Source organism: Manis javanica, chromosome 4, assembly GCF_040802235.1.
Source record: "Manis javanica isolate MJ-LG chromosome 4, MJ_LKY, whole genome shotgun sequence".
NCBI classification, from domain to species: domain Eukaryota; kingdom Metazoa; phylum Chordata; class Mammalia; order Pholidota; family Manidae; genus Manis; species Manis javanica.
This window is the reverse complement of record NC_133159.1, coordinates 171,986,591-172,010,979: the sequence shown is the minus strand read 5'-3', so window position 1 is coordinate 172,010,979 and position 24,389 is coordinate 171,986,591. Positions and strand designations below refer to the sequence as shown.

The 24,389-nt window shown below is 51.4% G+C and overlaps 1 protein-coding gene across 4 annotated transcripts in view; it reads left to right on the top strand.

Moving 5' to 3' along the window:
- Positions 1–22,803, top strand: part of RGS9 (regulator of G protein signaling 9) — a 58,351-nt gene extending 35,548 nt beyond the window's left edge. For 2 of the 4 annotated variants that reach the window (XM_017652621.3, XM_017652620.3), the window contains exons 13-19: positions 2,808–2,923; positions 6,078–6,165; positions 8,079–8,217; positions 10,263–10,348; positions 12,519–12,636; positions 20,403–20,890; positions 22,392–22,803. In XM_017652621.3, coding sequence (XP_017508110.2) covers positions 2,808–2,923; positions 6,078–6,165; positions 8,079–8,217; positions 10,263–10,348; positions 12,519–12,636; positions 20,403–20,890; positions 22,392–22,542 — 1,186 coding nt within the window. In that variant the 3' untranslated portion in view covers positions 22,543–22,803. Of the gene's footprint in view, positions 1–2,807; positions 2,924–6,077; positions 6,166–8,078; positions 8,218–10,262; positions 10,361–12,518; positions 12,637–20,402; positions 20,891–22,391 lie in introns of all 4 variants that reach the window. The other 2 variants (XM_073235821.1, XM_073235820.1) reach the window with 1 other exon arrangement.
- The last annotated feature ends 1,586 nt before the right edge of the window (positions 22,804–24,389 follow it).

Here is a 24,389-nt window from a genome sequence, read left to right as displayed (position 1 = left end):
AATTCAGTTTTTTACTACATTTCTAGAGTTGGGCAACATCATCACATCAATTTTAAAACATTTCATCGCCTGAATGAGAAACCCTGTATCGCTGTTCTCCCTCCCCAAACCCTTCCATCCCTGGGGAACCCCTAACCCTTCCTGTCCCTGTAGCTTTGCCGCCTATCCTGGACATTTCGTATAAATGGGATCATGTAACATGTGGCCTTTTGTAGCTAGCTTTTTTCACTGAGCACAGTGCTTTCAAGGTTCATCCATAGTGTAGCATGAATTAGTACTCAGTCCCTGTTTGTGGCTGAATAATGTTTACTGTATGGATACACCACCTTTTGTTTACTCATTCCTCAGTTGATGGACATGTGGCTTGTCTGCCTTTCAGCTGTTAGGATTAGTGACCTGTGAGCATTCCTGCGCAGGTGTTCATGTGGGCATGTTTTCGTTTCTCCTGGGTGTATGCCTAGGGGTGGAACCGCTGCCCCAAGGGATAACTCTTTGTCTAACAATATATTGTCCTTGAGAAGAAAACAATCCCCTTTATGGCTCTGCATTTTTGATGTCTAGTTAGAATAAAAATAAGCTCCTGGAGGCAGGGCCCCAGCCCCGCCTTGGCAAGGATGCCACTCATCCCTTTGCCCTGTTTGTGGATGTTGCACGTGGGTCTGTATTAATCTGTTGTTCGGAAGAGGGTCAGAGGCAGAATGCAGGAGAGGAGAAGCCACCAAAGGAAGGAGGATGCGAGGGGCACGGCTGTCAAGTCAGGGAAAGGTGGAGGAGGAGGAGAGGGCAGGAGCTGGTATGCATGCATAGGGCAGGTGGGGTGATGGGGAAGAGATCATCGGGTACAGAGCCCAGCTGAGGTCTTAGGTCAGTGCCAAGGCCATCACCGCAGAAGGCGTGGAGAACGTGTAGGTAGCACAGATCCAGCCACATAGGAGGCATAGCTGGGACCCCTTTCACCTATTCCGTGGAGCCTGCTGTGGGCGGCTGAAGGGTGGAGGAGGGCACTCATTTGGAGTTTGAGGCCCCCTACCTACTAGTGCCAACCGCCAAGCCAGAGACTCTAGAACCACCCTCTGGGAGGCTCTAGTTATGAGGATGGTTTTCAGGAACCTATGCTTGTCTCCCAGCGTATGAGAAGTGCCTGGTAAGAGAGGTGACCCGAATCTCCTTGTGGACAAAGATGTGCAGAATTCAGCTGTCCAGAGAAGCCAGGGCCAGGCAAAGCATTGTCCTTGGAGGGCTTGGGAGGGAAAGGTGAATAGCTGCTGAATTTTAAAGGAAATGGAGAGTACACTATTGAAGCTTTGAGGTGGAGCTTTGCTGGTGAAAAGAAAAGGGAGCCCCTGGTCAGGGGACTACTGGGTGGATGCCAAATGTGGGCCCCACTGAAACCAGGAAGCCTTGTTCTTAGCTGTTTAGATTTTTGTATTGAAATTACCTGGGAAGCCTAAGAAAACAACAAAAATGCATATCCAGCCGTTACCCCTCAGGCCTCTCATGTGGTCAGCCTGGGTTACCCCCTTACTGCCACCAGAGGTTTTTAAAAGCTCCCATTGACTTTCATGAGCAGCCAGGGTTCCCAAGACTGGTTTAGAGCACCGGCTCCCAGGGTGGGGGTCGCTGGACCAGCAGCCTCAGCATCACCAGGGAACGTGTTAGAAATGCCAGTTCCTGGGCTCCATCCACCCCCAGTGAATCAGAAGCTGAGGGGCTGGCACCCAGCAGCCTTGCATTTAAATGAGTCTTCCAGCTGATTCGGATGCACACTGAAGTTTGCATATCACTGTTTCACTCTGGGTCTGCTTACTGTGTGAGCACTGGCAAGTATTTAACCTCTCTGAGCTTTGGCCTTCTCAGTGATGAAAGGGGATGATGGTATTCAGCTAGCAGTGTTCTCTGGAAGCCCCCATGTTGTACGTGTGAATCACAGTGCCTCCCAGGTGGTGACGCTCCCCTAAATGGTGGCATTAATGTTATTATGGAATTGTACTGTTTTCTCCCTGTTATGGAAAATATAAGCTTTCTTGGCTGGTCTTAGATTCCGTGGACATGAATTGCACCCCGCAAGGGCTCTAGCTGCTGCATCAGTGAGACGTGTGTCCAGGGCTTGGAAACCTGTTTCCTGGGGGATGTGCTGGGTTATGGAGAATTCCATAAGGAATAGGAGGAAGATCAGTTATTTTCCTGGTTTTCTAGAATGTTCAACCTCAGCTAGCTGGCCTGAATGTACTGCCCGGGATCAAGGAGACCTTTGAAAACACAGAAGTGCAGGGGAACTTGCATCCGGGAGCTCTGGGAGGATGCAGAGATGGCAGAGGGGGTCTACCTGGGGTGTGTGGCTTGAAGGCAGCTACAGGGAGAACCACCGACTCCCACCAGACGCTTCGGTGGGGAGGCTGCACCAGGGGGCATGGCAGTGGCCACAGCACCCCTCACCAGGGGAGGTCTGGAAGGCCTTCCTGGCCTGGTGTGGCAGCCTGACCTCAGACGGCCAGTCTCCACAGGCCTTGGAGGGGGCACTCGTGTTCTCATGCCCTGAAGGCTAAGGGACCGGACTGGAGCGTGAGGGCGGCTACTGTAGGCATCCTCCTCGCTTTCGGGGCAGCCAGTTCCTGGTACGAGGCCCAGGGCGCCTGGCCGAGGCTGCACTCTCCTAGCAGGTCATTACTTGGATTGTGCATTTGTGCGGGGATGGAGACTGGGGGAGGGCCGGGCTGAGCCCCGTCTGTGGGGCCCCTCACCCCAACCCAGGACCGCCTGGTGCAGCCCCTGTCTTGTGTGCAATGTCCAAATCCTTGTCTTTGCAGGGTGGAAATCCCAACCAAGATGCGGGTGGAACGATGGGCCTTCAACTTCAGTGAACTGATCCGGGACCCCAAGGGTCGCCAGAGCTTCCAGTATTTTCTCAAGAAAGAGTTCAGTGGTGGGTCTTTGATTTTTTAATATATATGTACTTTTTTTTACTTCTAGAAACACTCTTGTAATGCGTCACACAGGGTTTTGAGGATTCTTACCAGATGTTTTCATGGATGTTCTCATGCACACCCTTCAGCAGGTGTTCCTTGGACCCGTCCTTTCTGTCAGAGGTCCCGTGGTCTGGTGGGTGGGGAATTGTATCTGCGCACAGAATCTACTCTAGTGTTCAGTTTTCCACAGGACCCTCCCCTCTGGCTGCCCTCACTTCCTCACCCTGGTCCTGGGTCACCAGCCCACGAACTCCTGGGTCCCCTGCCTCCCAGTGCAGCTCCTCCAGGAGCTGATGGAAAAGTAAGCTTTCTCCCTTTGTCTCAGAGCCTGGTTTCCTCCAGCTCAGGCTTCTCTACTCTGGCTGTGCATTCAGTTTGCTGGGGGATATCTGAAAACATGTTTGACCGCGTCCTATTCCCAGAGGTTCCCTTATAATTGGTTTGGTGTGGAATCGCTGTAGTCTTGAAAACTCCCCAGGTGAGTCTAAATGTGGCCACGACCGCCACCTTGCTCCTGGCCTGCTCCCTGCAGGGGCTCAGGGGTGTGCGGGTTTTAATGCCGTGGGTGGGGCCACATTTGATAACCCATCTCTGGGTGTCCACACCATGACAGGCACTTGCACTGAGAAACATCTGGGAAAATCAAAGGCCAGAATTAGGACCAACTTCTTCAGGCTGAGCACTCAGTTGGCTTCATCACCTTCATTAAAATATGTGCTTCCGTGGAATTTGTTTACTTCCTTCCTGAGTCCCCAGCCCAGGGGAGATCCCATTTGAGCTTTGTTATTTAGCAGCTTGCTACCCAAGGCTCACTTGTCTGTGGGGTTGCTCTTGACACTAATCCCACGGGACCTGCCATTAACATGTCTGATTTGACTGCCTCGTGCAGTAAATTACATTAAAATATGGGTTCTTGAAAACCCTTCTCCCCAGTCAAGCCTAATTGCCATGATATAATAAAACCCAGAATAGACGGATGGGAAAGGGAAGGGGTTTAGAGCCAGCCAGCCAGCAGCCGCTGGGGAATAAGTGGATAGGGTGCCATCTAGTGGCAACGTGGTGAACCCCACCCTGAGCTTATCCCACCCATTGCCTGGTAACAATGGGAATCCTTGGAAAAGACTTAACCTGCGTTATTTAAATAGCACCTTTGGTGACCTCCTCCTGAGATTCCCGAGGCCCCAGGAACGAACTCGGCAGATGAATCATCAATTTGCTCATGAAAATAAAAAAAAAAGTCGAGATACACTTCACATACTGTAAATTCATGTACCATGTAATTCACATGCTATAATCCTTTAAAAGTGTATAATTCAGTGGTTTTTAGTATGCTCACAAAATTGTGAAACCATTACCACTATATAATTCTAGAACATTCTCACCACCTCAAAAAGAAACCCCTTACCCATTAGAAGTCATTCCCTATTCCTCTGCCTTCTGCTTCTCGCTGCCCCCTTCCCCACTGGTCCAAGGCAAACATTAGTTTATTTTTATCTTCATGGATTTGCCTGTTCTGGACATTTCATGTAAATGGAATCATGAAATATGTGGTCTTTGGTCTTTTTCACATAGCTCAGTGTTTCCTAGGTTCATCCACAGTGTAGCAAGTACCAGTCTGCATTCCTTTTCGTGATGGAATAGTATTCCATTGTATGGATATTCACATTTTATTTATCCATTCATCAGCTGGTGGGCATTTGGGTTGTTTAGACTTTTTGGCTGTTATGAATATACTGCTATCAACTTTCATGTACACATTTTTGCATGCTCTTTCAATCTTTTTATGGAGGTAAAATAGTCATATGATAAAATTTACCATTTTAGCCATTTTTAAGTGTGCAGTACCATAGCATTAAGTACATTCACACTGTATGCAACCATCACTGCCATCCATCTCATCTTCCCCAAACAGACTCCTGCCCCATTAAGCACTTACTCCCCATTCCCGCCTCCCCAGCTCCTGACAAACGTCATTCTACATTCTGTCTCTGAATCTGATGATCCTAGGTACCTCGTATCAGTGGAGTGATACAGTTTTTGTCCATTTGTGTGTGACTTCTGTCACTAAGCATGTTTTCAAGGTTCATCCAAATTGTAGCACGAGTCAGAATTTTGTTCCTTTTTAATATGATATTCCTTTATATGTATACACCACATTTGGTGTATCTGTTCATCTGCTGATGGACATTTGGATACTGTGAGTAATCGCTCATTTAAATTTAACCCCAAGCAACTGACTGCCTTTTGCCGTGGACGAGGTGACAGCAGGGCACCGCTGGCCTGTTGACTTATGCCTGTGATCTCAGTCCCAAGAACACCCTGAAGTTCATGTGAAGAGGAAAGACTTCAGTAGAGTTATGGACAGACTAGCTTAGGATTGGACAGCCTTTTCCTGAGATACCTGGAAGCTTTTTGAAAAATGCTGTGAAAAGAGAGGAGGGCAAGCTCTTGTCCAGTTCCCCACACTGGGGCATGCTGCAATTCACACACACACACACACACGCACACACATATAGTGTACACACATGCATTCACACAGGTGTATGCACACAATGCACATGTGCATATATATGTACACACACGTGTACACAAAGGCTGGAATATGCCCTGTTGGGGGGCTATAAAAGACGGGGTCTCTGCAAACAAAGGAGGCAGAAGTCATGGGCAGTCATTGAACGTGAGCAAAGTAAACAGGGGCCTTCACAAAGAAAGCCTGTTGGGTAGCACACATGTTCACAAGCCTAATCACATGTGAACTTGTTCAAGTAATATTTGATACAGCCAGATTCTAGGACAAAAAAGAACGTGACAGCCTTGGGGGGTGGGGGGGTATCATGAGCAGTGTTCACAGTAGGCACGTGTGGCTGCAGGCGTGGTGGCGCCAGAGTTCATTTCAAAGAGTGTGCTGGAGCCAACACTAGGGTACAGCCCTCCCCTGCGGCTCCTTCTCTCAGAGAGTGTTTTGTTCGACTTAAGGAGGTGCCGGAGCTCGTTTTGCAGAAGAGAAGATGGATCTATCCAGCTAATCTGTTTCTTTTCTTTCCCCTTTTCTTCTCCTGTCTTGCTTCCTGCCTGGCTCCCGTCTGCATGGACCCCCTCCTCCCCGTGCAGGGGAGAATCTGGGATTCTGGGAAGCCTGTGAGGATCTGAAGTATGGAGATCAGTCCAAGGTCAAGGAGAAAGCAGAGGAGATTTACAAGTGAGGATTAGCGAGACTGTTGGGGAGTGTCCCCCTGGGCCCCCCGCTGGCCATCCCATTGCGTTTGAGGTTTGAGGTCGGAGATAGATCAGGGGTTACCACATCTCTCCTGTCGGCCTCAGTCATGCACCTGCCCTGCTACAAATACCTCACTGCTGTTTGGAAGGCCTGGCGGCTCCTTGGAAGGAAACCAAGCAAGATGGATGCCGTGATTCTGGCTCCTAGGGCAATGTGCTCAGGAGTTAAAAGAGCAAGCTGCCCTGGGTTACAGTCAGAGTGCTTTGTCTTTGACAAAAACGCTTTAGGTCTCCTGAGAGGTATGTGTCTGCATGTGTGTGTGTTTGAGAGAGAGAAGAGAGCAAATAGGTGCGATGGGAAAACCTGGTTCCCAGGCCATCTTAGAGAAGTGAGGGCCAGGGAGGGCCCTGGAGCATCTGGGACAACAAACCCAGCTTGGGGTGCAAATGTGGGCGCAGCTCTTATTCTGCATCTAATGGCTCTTGCCCCACCCCACCCCTTGCTCGGTGTAGCAATAAGCCTGTCCCTCTCCAGGCCTGCCCTGCCTCCAGATTACCCTTCATGTTACGGAAGATCCCAGGGTTCCAGTTAAAGAGGACTAGTTCTGCCTCTGATGGCAGGGTGGACGGGAGACAGGCAGTGTGTTGGGAGCACTAGCAGTACTAGGGGGCGGAGCTGTCTGAATCTCCGCCCCTGCCCCCAGCTCGGGGCTCCCCGTCCTGCCATGGAGCCATCCCTCCTGTCCCTCTCTGCCCTGGCCATCGTGGACACTGTCTTAGGCTCTGAGGCCCAGTGCATTTAGCTTATCTGGGTTCTTGGAGCCCAACCACCATGCTGCAACCAGCCCTCCGTGGCCGCTGGACTGTGGTGCTGAGCTTTGGGCAGCGGGCTGGGTGGGCATTTATCCTCTCGGACCTCCGGTGTCCTTCCCTCAGATGCACTTGATGGACCATCCCTATTTTCAGAGGCACTAACGTCTAAGGGGAGAAACTGAGGTCCCCCTCCTCCCACTTAGGGGCTCCTGTACTTCCTCAGAATCTCCCCTGCCCCCCCGCACAGGGAGAGACTCTGCTCACCAATAAAAGTGGGGGTGAGGGGGGTTGTCCGTCCAGGAAGGTCCCAGGACATCCTTTCTCAGAACAGTGGTGCCCGACCACCTCATGCACAATGACGTGCACAGAACTCCTAAGTCCAAAAATCTGTAAGGAAACTTGCCGCCTTTATACCAACTTCCTTCCTTCCCCAGTTCCCCAGCTGTGTAATCTCCATCTGAATTCCAAAATTTTAATGTGCATCTCAGGAGTGTGGCCAAATACCCATGTGAGTATTTTTAACCTGGCAGTGACTCAGAGTGGGGCACGTTGGAGAGCCCCGGCCCCCGAACTCCCCAGGGCTGCAAGACGCAGGAAGTGTGGCCGAGTCTGGGTACTCACTGGGGCCACCGGCAAGGATGCCCCCGGTCATTCCTTATGCAGCATTTGAGATTCATTTCCAAATACATCCAGGCTGGGCCAAGGGAGAGCAGAGGCCTGCAACACCTATTTGGAAGGTGTCTTAGCCGACTTCCCGGTGGGCCCCAGATCCTGGTAAACGGAGGCTGGAGGCATTAAGTGGGAAGCTGGATTCTTCACCCAGGTGGCTGGGTTACCCTACCAACTCCTTGGGTCTCTCTCCTAGAGGTTGGGAACAACAAAGTTAAAGATTCACACCCCCAATCCTGGCGTGGCTGTTCTCTTGCTTCTAGGAAATGTTGCTTGACAACCTGTTCAGACTCTAGTGTCTCCTTAAAAAGGAGTCGCTGTCATCTCGGGTCACCTCCCTCCCAAGCAGCTGTGAGCTTTTCATCAACGGAATTACTTTAGCTGCTTCTGCTAATGTTTTCCTCCCGGCTCTAGGCTATTCCTGGCCCCAGGGGCGAGGCGATGGATAAACATAGATGGCAAAACCATGGACGTCACCGTTAGGGGTCTGAGGCGTCCCCACCGCTACGTGCTGGATGCCGCACAAACCCACATCTACATGCTCATGAAGAAGGTAGGTGGGGGGTGCACTGAGGATTCCCGGGCCCAGGGAGCCTTTCCCTTCCCAGGTACCTGGAATGTTCTTTAGGTATGGGGAAGATGGAGGTGATGTGTGGCTGCTGCATTGCTGGTGTTGGGGTGCAGAATTGTTAGCTGTCCCTACCACCTGTCCGCTGGGCTGGAACCTCTGTGGGCCCTAGGCTCACTGGCTGGGGAGGACCACCTGTGGGTGCCGTGGGCATTCCTAAGGCCCTCACGGCAGTAGCGGGACAACAGTAATGACACTGGCGATGCTAATATTGCTCCAGCTGTGGTTATATACTGAGGGCTTCTGAGGTCTCACTGTGCAAAGCACGGACCTTTGTGTCATAGGCCACTTGCTCTTCAGAGTTCAGTGGTTTACCCGGGGTCTACGTCAGGGGGTAGAGATTCAAACTGGGTCTGCCTGAGTCCCAAGGCCGGGCTCTTCGTCTTTACCATTGAATGGTGGCGTTTCTGGTGGCCAGGGCCCTGAACAGCATAACATGTGGGAGGTTAAGTGTCTGAAAGAGACATATGAGGTGTGATTATGGTAAAACCCTGTGAGAATTCAGATCACGTTCTGGATTATTAATAAAAAGTGAACATGATGGGAAGCTTCAGGAAATTGTTTAAAAAAATGAAGAGAGAAAGATCAGTCATTTTCCTAAGAAATGAGAACTTGGGGCTCATAGTTCATCTAAGAGACGTTGTCTTATTTGGTCCCCATGTGGAGCCATAGCCAGGAAGACTTTTTCAGCAGCTGTAACTTCCTGTCAGGGCAACTATTCCTTTTATGGCGGAGTAACTCCAGAAACTTCATCACATGGTGTAGGGTGGTGTGATCTGGAAACTTCATTATAGGATGTAGGATGGTGTGAATGGCAGGTTTTTACTAGGTTCCCTTATTTGTATTGATCTCTTATGTGTATTGGATTATGAAGAAATATTTTTACTTGGCTTTTAAAATATGTAATAATTTAGAATTTTCACCATGCCACATTAGCATGGTGAAATTTTTCCCCATTTCTTTTTCATCAGTGGGGCTTCTCTGTGTTTACCTCACAAAGTGATGCGCAGCGGGGTGCTTTAATAATGGTTTTCCTTAATGTATTTTAAAATATGTTTTGATTCTTAAAAGTGTGTTTTTCATACGACCTATTACACCCAGGGAAGCTGGCTAGAGGCGGAGCAGACAGAGTCATGGGTGACTTACACAGGCTTCTTGGACCGCACTTCTCTACCGGCTGTGTCCTGTGACTGGGAACGCAGCGCGGCCCAGTGCCTCCATGGCCCCTACTCCCAGACTCTATCCTAGTTCTCAGAACTTTCACTGCTAGCCCTTAATCTTTAGAATGGTACCGTCTCAATAAGTAAATAAAAAAAAGCCCAGTCCCTGGGTTGTTGCTGTGGGCTTCCTCCCGTATTTGTCAGGACCGGAGGTGGTTTGCAAGGATCAAGCAGTCCTGAGGCAACCTCTCTGCACCTGCCCAGGGTCCCAGGGAATATCCACACAAGAGAAATCTGAGTCTTGGACCCTTTTGGATATTCTCTTGCCTTTGTACCCAAGTGCAGGCCAGACAGGGATGTTGGCGGGCTTTGAGGTGGGCCCCCTGCTCCCAGCTGCTTCTCTTCCCTGGAAGAAGGTGTTGGGTGCACGTGTCCCCTGTCACATGCCCAAGGAGGGCCTCAGTGTGGGGGCTGTACACTGCGGCTCTGATTCTCAACCTGAGAACCGCCTGGAGACCTAAGACTCAAATCGCCGCATCCCCAGAGTTTCTGATTCCACAGGAGTGAATATGCCTGAGAATATGCATTTCTAGCAAGTTGCCAGGTGGAATTGATGCTGCTGGCCTGGGGACCACACCTGAGAACCACTGCTTTAGACACACATCTGAATGCCTTTTACACCAGAATACAGAGTCTCTTTACTTTGCCATCTCGCTGCCCTGCCCGGGGATGGCTTGGAAACAACAGGCGTGAGAGTTTGCTTCGATGCTTCCCCGCTCATAATGACTGTTTTTCCTTTGATCCCCCTAGGATTCTTACGCACGCTACTTAAAATCTCCAATCTATAAGGAAATGCTTGCCAAAGCTATTGAACCTCAGGAAACCACCAAGAGGAGGCAAGTGGAATGGTCTGTAAGGGCTGGTTGCCCGCTGTTTTGTTTACAGGGAAGTGAGGGTCGCTTTCAGCCAAATGATGGTGCTTGAGATATTTGCTTGATGAAAATATTGGGGACTGGGAAGCATTTCTTAGGGTATAATTGCCTCATTGGCTTCAGAATGCCCTGAGATCACCCTAGCACGATTTCCTTAGTAATTACTGCCAGTCAGCTTTGTTCCCTTATGCTGGTTTGAGAGAGTTTTGATTATCAGACTGATAATTACCCAATCTCAAATGGAAGTGTGACACTGGTTTTTTAATTGCCGTCCTTCCCCACATCCAAACTGCTGTGAGGGAATTAATTTAGCTACATCTTTGTAGCCACGTAACATCCTAAGACCTTAGAGAGTTCGGGAGATTGCACCCCAAGAGGAATGGCAGAGTGTGAGGGGGCAGGAACAGGGGCATTTTGAGTGTCCCTCCTGAGTCCAGGCGACTGCCTTTCAGCAAGTCCTTCCCACCTCCCCACTGGGGATGTGGTCACCTCAGCTGGCAGAGCCCTTGGGCAAAGGATGAAGTGTTCTGAGGGACAGTTTGAACTGTTTTTAGGAGGGAAAAGAAAACTATAGAGATTGAGGACTCAAAAGTGTAGCCAAACGACAACCTGCACAAAGATGTGGGCCTTCGGTGGAGGCTTTCCCGGCGCCAGCGTGCGTCCTGACCCCCACGGTCAGCGAACATTCACTGCTCTGCAGGCTCAGCCCACACTGGGCTCTTCTCCAGCGTCTCAGTGAATTCAAAAGAGGTGTGGTTGGACCAGAGCCTTTATCAAAGGAGCTTAAAAAATCCCCAACCTGGTTTCATTCTCGAGCATAATGACCCTGCTCTGAAATGGAGAGAAAGGAGGTCTCTGTGGAGCTCTTCCTGGCCTCCTGGGTAAGGAAGGGAGTTCAGTGTCCCTGGGGACTTGAAAGCTCCTTTCAGCCACAGAAAGGGCTGCAGTAGCTCCTGAAGTTCTGCTAGAAAGCGGTGGGGGAGGAAGGGCAGTCTCGCACTTCCCTCTCCAGATATAGTTTATACGTTGGACAGACCTGAGAGATGAGCTGGGGTTTTTGCTGGGGTGCCCAGGGGCTTTGAGGGTGGGGTGGCACTGGTCCCCAGGGGCAGTGCTTGGCTCCCATGTGGGCTATTGCCGTCTGGTCATTTGCCGCCGCTGCCGCGGGTAGACAGTTCACGTGTGAATGCGTTTGTAATGTGTGAAGCTCGGTCTGTAAATATGTGGGGACTGCCCGTGACTGGCAGGTGTGAGACCATACATAAAACTTAATTTTTCCAGAACAAGTGAAATCCAGCTCCAAGCCTCCGCCTTGGCAGGGCTGGAGGGAGACGCAGTTTTAGGCGTGACTTCCTGGTAGGGGAACCCTCTTCCTCCGGAGGGTAGATACCAGAGTTCTAGGGGCTTATGTTGTCCAGAAACTTGGGGAGGTCCTAGGTTTTACATTGACTGCTGTGGTTGAAATGCTGTTTTCCAAGCCCGTGGGTGGCTCGGCTGCTCACCATCACCAGCGTCACTCGGCCACCGGGAGCTGCATTCTGTCCCCCAAGGCCGTGGTAGAGAGAGTGGTCCCAGGAGCCCACAGTTATCTTCTGCCGAAGTTTCTGGCTTCTCTGGTGTCTGCGCAGTGCCACCGGCTCACCAGCCCTCCTCAGGCCTTGCCCCGTTTCTCTGCCCTAGGAGCCTAGCCCTCTTGGACAGCCCGGCCCTTCCCTCTTTCCCAGAACCTTGGCTTTGGGGGAAAAAAATGCTCCTACTCTCCCCTAAGGCAAGAACCCTTGAGCTTTCAGTATCCAAATGCTCCTTGACCCCATATTTCAGGAAAAGCCTACAGGAAGTGAAGGTGACACCTTGATTTCTAACACTTTGGAAGGTCTGTAATTGTCATCATCCAAGCAGCCTGCCTTGCGCAGAGCCTGCAGTCTGATGATAGTCGGTACTCACTCTGGTCCCGTCCCCAAAGCGATCAAGGGAGAAAAGAGCTAAGGTTGGACATGCCTCTGAGCGCCCCACTGCAGGTTCGCAGGGAGAATGAGGGAACACGTCAGATTCTGGCCTGCCCCAGGTGTGACAGCGTCACTGCTGGGAGGCACTGTGGCTTTCCACCAACCGCCCATCCCGTCCTTCGTTCCAGCTCCAGCCTCCTGTTCATGCGGCGTCACCTGCGCGCCAGCCCGAGCCCCGTCGTGCTGAGGCAGCTGGAGGAAGAGGCCAAGGCTCGAGAAGCAGCCAGCACCGTGGACATCACCCAGGTCATGAGCAAGCTGGACCGTAGGAGCCAACTCAAAAGGGAGCTGCTTCCTAAATAAACCTACAGTTCTCGGGGTGGGGACGTGCCCTTGGGGGAGACATGCAAAGAAAGGCAGGGTCAGAGTCTATAGGAGTGCATCCCCCATTAGCGGGGCAGTGGGGACCAGCCCACATTGCTCTGACCTCCTTTGACCTCGGCAACTAGAGCTAGTCCCCTAACTCCTGCTCCCCGAGGGACAAGGGGGCCGTGGTGGGGGAGGCCACCTGGCTCCATTGCTGTGCACTGGCTCTCTTACCTGAGGGCTTCTTGTTGTGAGAACCACAGAGGAAACGGCGTGCTTTGTGTACCACCAGTTACTTTGGAAATTTAAGAGAAGGGCTCTCGCCATCCTCAAGGCATAGTTTTTTAGGCACATTTGTTTCACACAGCTTAACAAAGCTCCTCATCCCCTGTCTCCATTCAGACTCTGCTTCTGAAGTAGTCTGAGGTCCCTCCATGGGACTGGCTGCAGGCTTTCCTGCCGAGGCGTTTCCCTGTGACACCTGCCTGAAGAGGCCCAGCTAAGACACTTCTGTTGAGCTTGTTCTTAGCCGCAGTTGTTGAGGTTTGGGCTGTCTCGTTCTCTCTCTCTCCCCATCCCCTGCACATGCAAAGGAAGTGAGGGGCTGGTGGGAATGAAGGGCTCAGGCCTGCAGCCTCCAGAGCAGTCAAGGTGAAATGGCCTTCAGAGGAGCACTGTTTTGGGAGGAGGGATGGTAGATATCTGTTTCAGTGACAAGATGAGTCAAGGTCAAAGACTCTGGGATATTTTCTAGATGTTGGTGCTTTCTTCCTCTGTAGCTGTAGACTAGGGCAGCCCTGTGGCCGGAGGTGGAGGGGGTGGACAGCTCCCACTCTGACCTTGGGAGGCCCACAAGGTAATTCTTGAAGTGAGCCTTACCTCTTACACCTGTGTAAGAATGCAAAGGAGATAGGCTAAGTTGGGGCACAAGGACTGACCTGGCACTCCAAGAAGCCTCACTCATTCAATACATTTCCTGAGCACCTACTGTGTGCCAGGCATTGGGGAATAAAAGAGGCATGGGGCATGTCTCATGGAGCTTATAACAGAGGACTGGCAAAAAATAACCAGGCCCACTATATCAGGTAGCTGTTGTTGTATCAAACAACCACAAACTAGAGTGGCATATGACCAGAAGCATTTATTGCTCACGCATGTAGGGTCATCTGTAGGTCTGCTGATCTTAGTGGGACTCATGCCCATGACTTGGGGCTGATCTCTGGTGGTCCAGGCCGGGATGAGTCGTCTGTGCTTCCCATGTCGCTCATCCTCCAACAGCCTGGCCTAGGCATGATCCCATCTACGGTGATGGCAGAATTGCAAGGGAGTGGGTGGAAATGCAAAAGGTTCTTGAGATGTAGGCTTGGAATTGGCATGTAGTCTCTCCTATTTCACTTTGTTGGCCAAAGCAAGTGACAAAGCCAGCCTAGAGTCAGAGGTGGGGAAATAGACTCTCTTTAGTGAGAAAAATTTCAAAGTTTTATGGCAGAAGACATGGAGACAGTGAGGGGTGAAGAATTGGGGCTGTGATTGCAATCTGTAACACAAACAAATACATGATACAGCGTGTAGAACATGTTATAAAGGAAATGGATATGGTGCTGTGATAGGGAAGATGGGGGGTGTGAGGCCTCCCTGAGGTGGTGACAGATAAGCAGAGGATGAGAAGGAGCTGGCCATGCAAAGAGTGTGGGTTAGGCATGGAGAACTTTCCGGGTAAAGGGGCCTGCCTGGGCAGAATTGGTGGGAAATGGCTCAGAGTGAACGGCAAGGCCATGTGATGAGGCCAGACAGGTGGGCAGGGCCAGGTCATGAGCACTTTTTAGGCCATTGTAAAGAGTCTGTGGCTCTTGGTTTCAGGTTAGCAAAATGATGCCATTCCTCTCTCCGTTTCCCCTAGTCATAGGCTAGTTTATAGTCTAAAAGGGCAGCTGGAGGTATGCTTTGGGCATCTCTCTCTCTTGAAGAGTGTTGAAGTTGTCCAACGCAGGGAGGGCACTCCAAGAAGAAATCTCAGGTAATGATGATTGTAACCTGAGTGATACCAGGGGAGAGACCCTATCTGTCTTCCTCACTTCTTGGAGCCTAATGCCTGAGACATGGTGGGTTCTGTATAAGCATGTGTCACTTGAATGGATGAATGCAAAGAGCCCTGGATTCGGAGAAGGCCTCTTGGGCTCTGTTCTAGTCCTAGTTATACCACTAGCCTTGTGATCTTGAGCAAGTCACTCAACCTTTCTGCTTTCCTGACTTGTGAAATGAGGGTCCATGCTTCTTCAAACAGATTTTGTGAGTTACAGGAGGGTACCCAGCCCAGGGCATCAATTTTACTTGAAGATTTGGAACGGGAGGAAAGTTAGGTAATTTTTAAAATTTCACATTAAAATAATCATGAATATATTATGAATTAGAATGCAAAATGTACATGAATTTTTTAAGATAAAATTTGAGACTTCAAAGACATTTCATGCCTGGCTGTGGCAGGTTCAGGCTTTGCCCTCAGTCTCCTGCGAGAGCATGGCTACTCGGCTCTCCTGCTGTTTGTCCTACTTTTGCAGAAAAGTTTGAGAAGCATGAAACCAAAGATATTTGCTGCCTCTTCTAGTTACCCCATATGAGCTGAAATCACACAAATGGCAGTGAGGATGGTGCCAGGTGTCAAATACATTATGAATTCCTCAGGTTACATACTATGTCGTGTTCAAATCTGACGCCATCCCACTCACCATATGTGAGCCATGTCTGCTTGACATGTCTCTTGTCCTCCACAGACTTCCAGCTGCTCTGTGTCAGACACATAGTAGGCACGTCCCCCTGTAGTGATGGAACCCTTCCCAATGTCGGACACACAAGGATCCCACAATCTAATGAGAGACACAGGCATGTAAACCAAGTAGGTTACCATTCTTTATTGGATGAATGAGTAAATAAGTGTTTCAACATTGCCCCTTTGAAGGAAGGAAGATGATAAATGGCTTCACTCCTGGCTAGTGGCAGTTACATGCTACAAATATATTTCAAACATTGGTTTGTAGAAGAACCGGTGGTGGGTGCTATAGCACACACAGAAGTGGACAAGATGTTCTCTGCCCTCTGGGGGCTAAGAGGGGCACATGGTTGCAAATGGCTGTAAGATGAGACAGAATGTGATCCAGAGTGAGTGGGCGCAGCACACTAGAAGGGCACGGAGATGGGACAGAATTGTTTGGCATTGGGGATTAAGGGGGATCCGCCAGGAAATTTTCACGGTTGGCAGTAAAGGAACCATGAGTCCCTACCCTGTTTTGAGGTCTTGTAAGTTGTCTGCTACTAGACTCTAGCAGGTGGCGGCTGCTCTGGCTAGCTTTGTTTCTAGGGATTGAGCATAACAGGATCCCTGCAGGGTCAGTTTGAATCTCAAATAGCATTAAAAATGGTATTTCTTGGGATTATATTATCAGTACATTTGAATCATGATATTCTCTATTATGTACTTAGTTTAGGCATCATAATTCTTTAATGTCATATTTTAACCAGCTTGAGTTTCTCTATCCATGGTGGTACATGACTTATAGTAGAATATAAGTTATGCTATAAGGTGCCGGGATTTGCTTTGTCAAATTTCACTTTCAAGCTTAGCTTTTAGAGAAGAGGCTGCTTTTGTTGTGAGAGTTAAGTGGAAATAGAAGGGCTAGGGGCAAGCAATACAAGTAGAGCATTTAGGACAATGCCTGGCATATAATAAGTCAATGAATACTAGCTGCTGTCATCATCATCACCGCCACCACCGTCATCATCACCGTGACCATCAGCACCGTCATTATCTTCATCCCCAGCAGGTCTTAGAGTGAGCATGTGCTTTCTTGCATCTGTCAGTGCCGTCCAATTCATCATCATTTTTTATTATTAGGGCATTTCCTGAGATGCATTTAAAGCATCGTCAACCCAAACCGTATTACTTCTCTGCTCTCTTAGAGTCTTGCAGTGTACCCCTCCCAGCTCTCCAGGGACCCTTAGGATGTGTTGGAGAGGAACAGAGTGGGACATGGATGTCATGTCCTCCGTCTGCAGCTCCTATGACAGGACTGACCAGCAGTAGTGTCATGACTGATCAGTCCTCTGGTCCTGAGTTTCATGGTCTAAAGTAAGGGTCATTTCAAAATGGGAAGGTCACGTGCTGGGCTGTGCCAGTGAGAAGACTGGTAGGAGAAGAGACGTGTCTGTCCATGTGGATTTCTCACTTGTTTTGGGGGACAGTGGGAAAGGGAGGGTGAGAAGGGACTGGAAGGGTGCTGCATACACTGCATGCTGACTCTGAATGCGGCCCTCCACCCACCTGCCCACTCCCAGGAGGTGGGCGTTCAGGTGGCTGCAGGCCTCCTGATTCTCAGCCAGTTTCTGGGCAGAAAGTGAGTTGCATCTCTTTGCCCACCTGCTTGGCCTTCCATAAGAGGCCCGTGGCTGTGCCTGCATGTCGGTGTACCTGCCCCATCTCATGCTCCTTTGTGCCCTGCTCTTCGCTCCCCTGCCTAATAAACAGCAGCACAAAACCAAACCAAACCAAGCTGTCCTCCGCCGTGTCTCCATTGTGTACCGTTTCTTTGCCGTGTGCCCTGCATGCCACTGCTTTGCTGCTCATACCAATGGTTAGTGTGGCTGGGCCTCCAGGCGCAAGCCTGAGGCCTCTGTGGGAGAGGTCAAGGTCATGGAAAAGGCACCCTGTTAGAGTGTCCAGGGTCAATTGGGCCATTAGCTCTTTGCCCAGAAGAGGAAAGGACCTTCCCCGGCCGGGTAAGTGAGACAAGACAGAGCTGCCTTCCTTATCTGTCCTGTCACTCATCTTGGAAAAGAGAAGGTACAGGGGGAGGAGTGGGGTGGGGAGGAGGGCGCAGAATCGGGTTGGGGGTAGATGGGGCGGCTCACCCTGTCATGACTTGTATGATCTTGGTTAAGTTGCATCATCTCTATGAGTCTCTGCTTTCTTATCTGTAAGGTGGGGATTCTAACAGGAACTGATCGCAAATTCTGAGTAGGTGGGATTCAAGTTGATGAGCCTGGGCTGGGGATGTCCTCAGTCCATTTGCTGAGGAGAACATTGATGCCTCTCTGTCTCTTAACAAAGCTTATTACCTCATTCTGGTGTTTTGGCCCATTCTCCAGGACCCAAGTCCTGTGCAAACCCACAGGCCATGGAAGGGCTTCATGGATCAGTAGAAAAAGCAGAGCCTTTTGGGTTCCACAGACCTGGGATCAGAGTTTTATTTAGTTACTGTTTTAGTTACCTATTGCTTTGTACTCAGCACGAACAACAGCCATTTACTGGCTCAGGGTTGGCCAGGTGAGACTTGGCTGGGCCCTCTGCTCAGGGTTTCACCCTGGAGGTGTTACTAGACAGTCATGTTCTTAGCTGGAGGATCTTGGGAAGAATCTGCTTCTAAGCTCAGTCAAGTTGCAGTGATTTTCAGTTTCTCCTTGTAGGACTGAGGGCTCCATTATTAGCTGAGGGCTGCGCTCCGTTCCTAGGAGCTGCGCAGATTCCTTGCACATGCTCCCCATCCATCTTCAAAGCCGACAATGGAGAATTTCTCCCTTGCTGAATTCCTATCATGCTTCAAACCTCTCTGACTTCCGTCTCTGGCCTCTGGATTCAGATTTGAAGGGTCCTGTGATGAGGCCAGGCTCCGCTGGGTAATCTTATTTTAAAGTCACATAGTCTGACCATGGGAGTGACTGACATCATACAACATTTACAGTTCACACCTACGCTGAAAGACAGGGTCAGGTACTTTGGGGGTCACCTTAGAATTCCTCATACCACACAGTCACTGGTTGTGAGTGTTGTGGGGGGGTAATGAACCCCTCCAAACCTCAATTTTCTGTTCTGTAAAGTGGGTAAGTTATAGATACAGAGTACCGAGCACATGGTAGATGCCTGATCAGTTTGAGAACCTTCTCTTTCACCTAACAGTTGTCTCCCAAACCCTTAGTCAGGGCCCAGCCTTCCCTATTGTTATCCTTCTCTGCAAACTGTGTCCTAGGGGGAGCACATGTCCCCACAGAGGGAGGTGTTAGCGACATGGTGCAGAGCTCCTCAGACTTACCGGGCCGAAGAACAAAACAGTGGCCTCAGGTGTCTGTTGGGAGATCCATTCCCTGAGTTGCATCCCCCTGAGATTCTCTTCCAGTGGGTCTGGGGGGTGGGGTGGATCTGCATTTATAATGCACATTGGCCACACTGAAGCATGCAGCCAGCTGTTATAAGTGCAACCTGTGGACTTAGCTCACCTGGTTTCCAGGCCCACCCCACCACTTCCAGTGGCGTGTCCCTGGGACTTGGCTTCTCAAACATTCGTTTCCTCATCCGTAAAATGGGCATAATAATAGTCAGCTGCCCACTGAGTAGCTCTGGGAAGTAAATGCAGAAATCCACACAGCATGCTCAGCCCAGAACCTTGCATTTACCAGGTTCTCACTGCTTAATAACAATAATAATAATTATGATTAGTATAATAACCCAAAGGCCCAGGCCTGGATCTGGGCTCTGGTTTGTCACTGTGGGTGTCTGAGCAGTGGGACAGAAGTCAGGGGCTCCGAGCTGCTGTTCAGAACAGAATCTTGCTTGAACTCCCATGAGCTGTGGGGAGAGAATGCCCTGGCCCCATGGGAAGGCCCTCTGTGGCCCCCTGGCTTTCTCCAAAACCTGTTCTCAGATGCGCCTGGCTTTCCCTCTTCAGGATGGGGCTGGCATGCTCAGGTGACCTGGAACCAAGCCACACTCCCAGAAGCATGCAGCTCCCAGCTCAGCGCCTGGAGCCGGCCTCCTCCCGCCCCGGGGCAGGACCAGGCGGATGTCCGTGTGGGGGTGGCAGTTTCAAAGAGGGTTTGTTCTCAGCGGAAGTCATTTCTAATTCTCTTTTGGCGGTAGTGTTGGTCCAACTGTCCCAGAGGGACCCCCTCCCTGCCGGGACCCACATATCCTTCACACTGGGCTTTGATGTGGCGCGAGGTCGTAGCAGTCTTCAGGAGGGGACAAGCCAGGCTGAGGGGCCCATGAACAAAGGGAAGGGAAGAGGTAAAAGCAGAGAAAATTGTCATTTTCTTTTGTCCCTCAGGCAAAGCTCTCCTGGGCCCTTCCAGCTGGAAACATGCCTGCCCCAGTGATCCTGCCCCAGTGCCCTACTCTGGGGCCACGGTGGCCCAGGGAGGGTAAAATACTCCCCCTTCTCCAGTGAAGAGCCTCCGAGCCCTGCATTTCCTGTTTCTTTCTCCAGGGCTCCACCAGGTTCCCACCAGCCTTTATTCCCACGCAGGCTCCGCCGCAGGAGGCCCAGGCACGTGCTGCCTCCACGGCTCTGCTCAGAGTGTTTTAACGCCTCCTGCTGGGAATTGCGGGTAGACAAGGGATGAGATGGCGTGTGGCGGGTACTGAGCAGGGCCAGGTTGAGGGATGGTTGAAAATTCAGCCTGACCATGCCCGGCATCCCAGGCCTGGAAGGAGGTCAGTCTGTGTCCCGGGATGCGGCTGCCCAGCTCTGGCGACTGTGGCCAGGGCTGGAGGCAGGCAGACGCCTTGACAGGAAGCCTGTGTGACTGTGTTGCTGCCACAGCAGGCAGCAGTCCCAGGCCTGTTCTCTGGGGCTGGAGGTGCCGAGTCAGTGGAGGGCAGCCTGCTGCCCCGTCTGCCAGCCAGCCAGGCGGCTCACTCAGCTCTCTTTCCTTCTCTGCAGCCGGGCCAGCACCTCGCCCCCAGCCCCCACCTGGCCGTGTACACTGGGACCTGCGTGCCCCCCTCTCCTTCCAGCCCCTTCTCACCCTCCTGCCGCTCCCCCAGGAGGCCCTTCCCCTCGCCCAGCCGCTTCATCAGGCGGCCGAGCAGCACCGTCTGCCCCTCGCCCATCAGAGTGGCTTTGGAGAGCAACCTGGGCTCGGAGCAGAAGGGGGCGGCCAGCGGATCTGAAGGCCACCAAGGGCCCTCTGACGCAGACGCTGACACAAGTGGTGCCTGTGCTGACCACCCCCTGCCCCGGCCTAGGGCCCCTCCCAAGGCCCGCGTGGCTCTGTCCTTCAGCAGGTTTCTGAGAAGAGGCTGCCTAGCCTCGCCACCGGTCTTTGCCAGGCTCTCTCCTAAGTGCCCCACTGTGTCCCACGGGAAGGTGCAGCCCCTGGGGGATGCGGGCCAGCAGCTGCCACGGCTGAAATCCAGAAGAGTTACAAAGTGAGAACCAGAGGGGACTGTGCCGTGTGTGCGTCTACACCCATGTGGGCATGAGCATGCACTTGTGTACACGTGTGTCTGGGGATGTGCAGTATGTGTGTGCACATATGCCTGTGGGTGTGTGCACATGTCTGGGTGTGTGCATGTATGTGGGCATGCACGTGTGTGCACATATGTCTCTGTGTGCATGTATGTCTGTCATGTGTACTGAACCCCTGGTGGTGTGAATGTGGTTTAGAGTTCGGGGCTGAGATGCTGGGTCTTGAGGAGGATTCTGGGCAAGGAGGCACCACAAATAGGCTGTTAAACCCTTTGGTCACTGGATAGTTTCCAGAAACTCAGTGTTATTCTCCCCTGTCTTCCTGAGGAAGGAGAAGGAAAGGTGTCTTTCCCGTCCACCTTCTTTCTCTTTGCCCCATCCCAGGAGCATTAGTCTGATGAACCGTGGAACTTGCACAGGGCAGGAGAGGCCAGTGGCAGCACGGGAACCACAGGTGGGGGGAGGCTGGGCGGGGGCCTGGGGCTGCAGCCATGACCCCTGCCCCACCCTGCCCCCTGTCCTTGCTGTCCTGGCATTGCCCCCCACCTGTACTGCCTGCACAGGCCCTCGGAGGGACATTCAAGGACCCCCTGCTCCTGCAGTTGTCTGTGAAAATGGTAGTGCTCAGTCTATGTTGAGAGGTGGCCCCTCAACTCCATTTTAGAAGGTGCTGCAAGCCTGACTTGAGGACCCTAAATGCCCTGAGGCAGCTGACCGGGTGCAGGACAGAGGCTCTGAGGAGTAACTCTTGGACCAGAGGCAGAAAGAACAGCTGTAGTCAATGCAAATCAGAGAATCAGCCCCACCTTTTTGGGAGAGACAGAGGCACCCCTTGCATCAGTCAACATACTCCTGTGTTAGGCCTGGCCTGGTTGCGGAGAAAGAAGGTGCCATGCTGATGGCTTTGGTTGCTATGGATACCTGAATACCCCCAGCCTCTGCTGTGCAGTGTGCTTGGGAGACAGCAAAGAGCACATGGCCTGTGTCAGTTGGGGAAGCAGGAAGGAAGGGGTCAGGATACATGGTGAGCTGGAATCATGTCTACTGATTCTTCCCAATTAACCTTGCTCAGAGAATGTTCTAGCTTTGCAGCCCCTGCCATGCCCTACACATGGGCTTCGGACTTTAAAAAGGCTCTTTCCTCAGGGCCACCACTTCATCAGAAGGCAGTTTAAAGGGGTTGAGGATTGAGTGCTGGTATGTTCTCAGGGGCATCCTGAATTCATCAAAACCATAAAGCTTCATGCCCCTTGAAAATGAAAACAAAGCATCTTTTGAATTATCCTTAATTCAGCAGGAAAATATGAGTCCCCTTCCACTGCATATAAAAAGGACCCAACCAAGCCAATTGCTGCATGTACAGCTTTTGGCAAATATGTCTGTGTGTCACTCTTCCACAGGGTAAGCAGGGGGTCTGGGGTCCCTCGCGTCCCCACACGTGCTTTCCTTCTGTGCCCGAAGCTTTTTCCAGATCAAAATGGATGTGCCTACCGAGAGTGGGACCTGTCTGATGGACTCAGAGGACACCGGGACAGGAGAGTCGGCGGAGCAGGCCACAGAGAAGGAGGTCATCTGTCCCTGGGAGAGCCTGGCCCACGGCAAGGCCGGCTGAGCCAGGGTCCTTGGACCAAGAGGATGCTCCCAGCAGACTCCACTGTGTGGGGCACGCTTGCTCTCGAACCAAAGTGCATTACAATAATATTTGGGGTCTGGAGAGATGAGATGGGGTGGATTATGGGGGAGCATGCTCTGGCTGGACTCCCAGTGGCCAGCTCCTTCCCTTCCTCCTAACCCTCCCTCCCTTGGGCAGAAAAAAGGCATGTGGACCAGAGAGCTATACTTGCTGCCTTAAAACTGATAAAGAGTTAACCTGTAAGAATCTCTTGGATTGGACTGTTAGTGAGTGTCTGGTTTTATTAGGTATTCATGAGCTATCACTTATGAGTTAAACTCATGTCTTCTTTGGTTTTCTGGAAAAGGGGGCATTGAGTCACTCCCAAGGACTCCCTCCCTGTCTAAACTGGCTTGCGTATGATACTTTTCTCAGCGGAGCTCGGCCAGGGATGCCCCAGGCCGTGGCATCATGTGGGGGTGGGGGTGAGGAAAGGCATCCTTCGAGAATGCCCAGTGTGTTGATCAGATCCACCAAGAAGCAGATGCCAACAGGAGCAGATGGGCAAGGGATGTGTTGGGGGAAAACTCCTGTGAAAGATAAAGGGTGGGAGCTGGAGAAGGAGGTGAGGGCCTTCAGACCATGGAACAGGGTTGAGCCCTGGGGAGTCAGGAGGGGTCAAGGAGTGTCTCAGATGGCAGTGTAGTTCCCAGGTCCGGGACAGTCTGCTGGGGTGTCCTTGAGTCGAAGTCTCCTCTGGAGGGGTGAGAATGGTTCTGGATTGGTACCCCCACTGTGCAAGGTCACAGGCTGGAAGCACCTGTGGGAAGCCTGTCCCTGGCGTGGGTGTGCTGGTGGCCATCCATCCAGATGCTTCCTGCAGCAGCAGATCTGAGCATGTGTAGTCATGTCTGCTGCACCAATCCAGCTGGCACCCTGGAGGTTTGGGCCCTGGTGCACCCCTCCCAGCTCTTCTCCCAGTTATTTACTCAAGTGTTTTCTGAGTCCCTATGATGTGCCAGCACCTTGCTCACCACGGGGATTCAGCTGTGGGAAACACTCCTTGGTTCATGGAATTCATCTCGAGCAGAGGTTCTCGATCAGGGGACAACTTGACCCCCAGGGGACACTGAGCAGGGTCTGGAGACATTTTTGCTTGTCAAGACTGGGATGCCAGTGGCACCTAGTACGTAGGGATGCTGCTACCATCCTACAAAGCACAGGACAGCGCCCCGGCTCTCCACAGTGAAAAATTCTCTGGTCCTAAGTATCAGTGCCACTGTTGAGAAACCCTGGAATAGAGGTTACAGCTGCAGGTACAGGGTATGGAACATCCCCTGGGCTGCTGGGCGTGTGCCCCTTGTCGTTGCTTTCTGCGCAAAGCCCTGGATCCTGCTCTGATCATGATTGGGTTGGATGGTGGGTTAAGATAAAGGGCTGCGTGGCAAACAACCATTTCTTAAAAGTTGCAGGGGAAGTCCTCAGAGGAAAGAACATTCAGGTGGGTTGCAGCCCACTCATGCCCCTCCTCTTTATCTGCAGCTTCATCAGAACTCAATCACTGCTTCACCTCAGACGACTCCCTTACTCAGCCCATAAATACTGAGCCTACTGAGTCATCTCTCTGCACACTTCTAAAGGCGGATGGGCAGGTGCATGGCCAAAACTTGGACTTGCTGACCATCAGGAGGCACACAGACACGAAGGGAGTTGGCTGATCAGTTTTTGCTTGGCCAACTATTTAGTAAAAACCTATAAAATGCAGCTATGCTCTATTCCATGGTTGGGAGGCTTTTAATTCATTCAAAATGATTATCTGCTAGGAGCCCAACACCAGGTGAGGTACC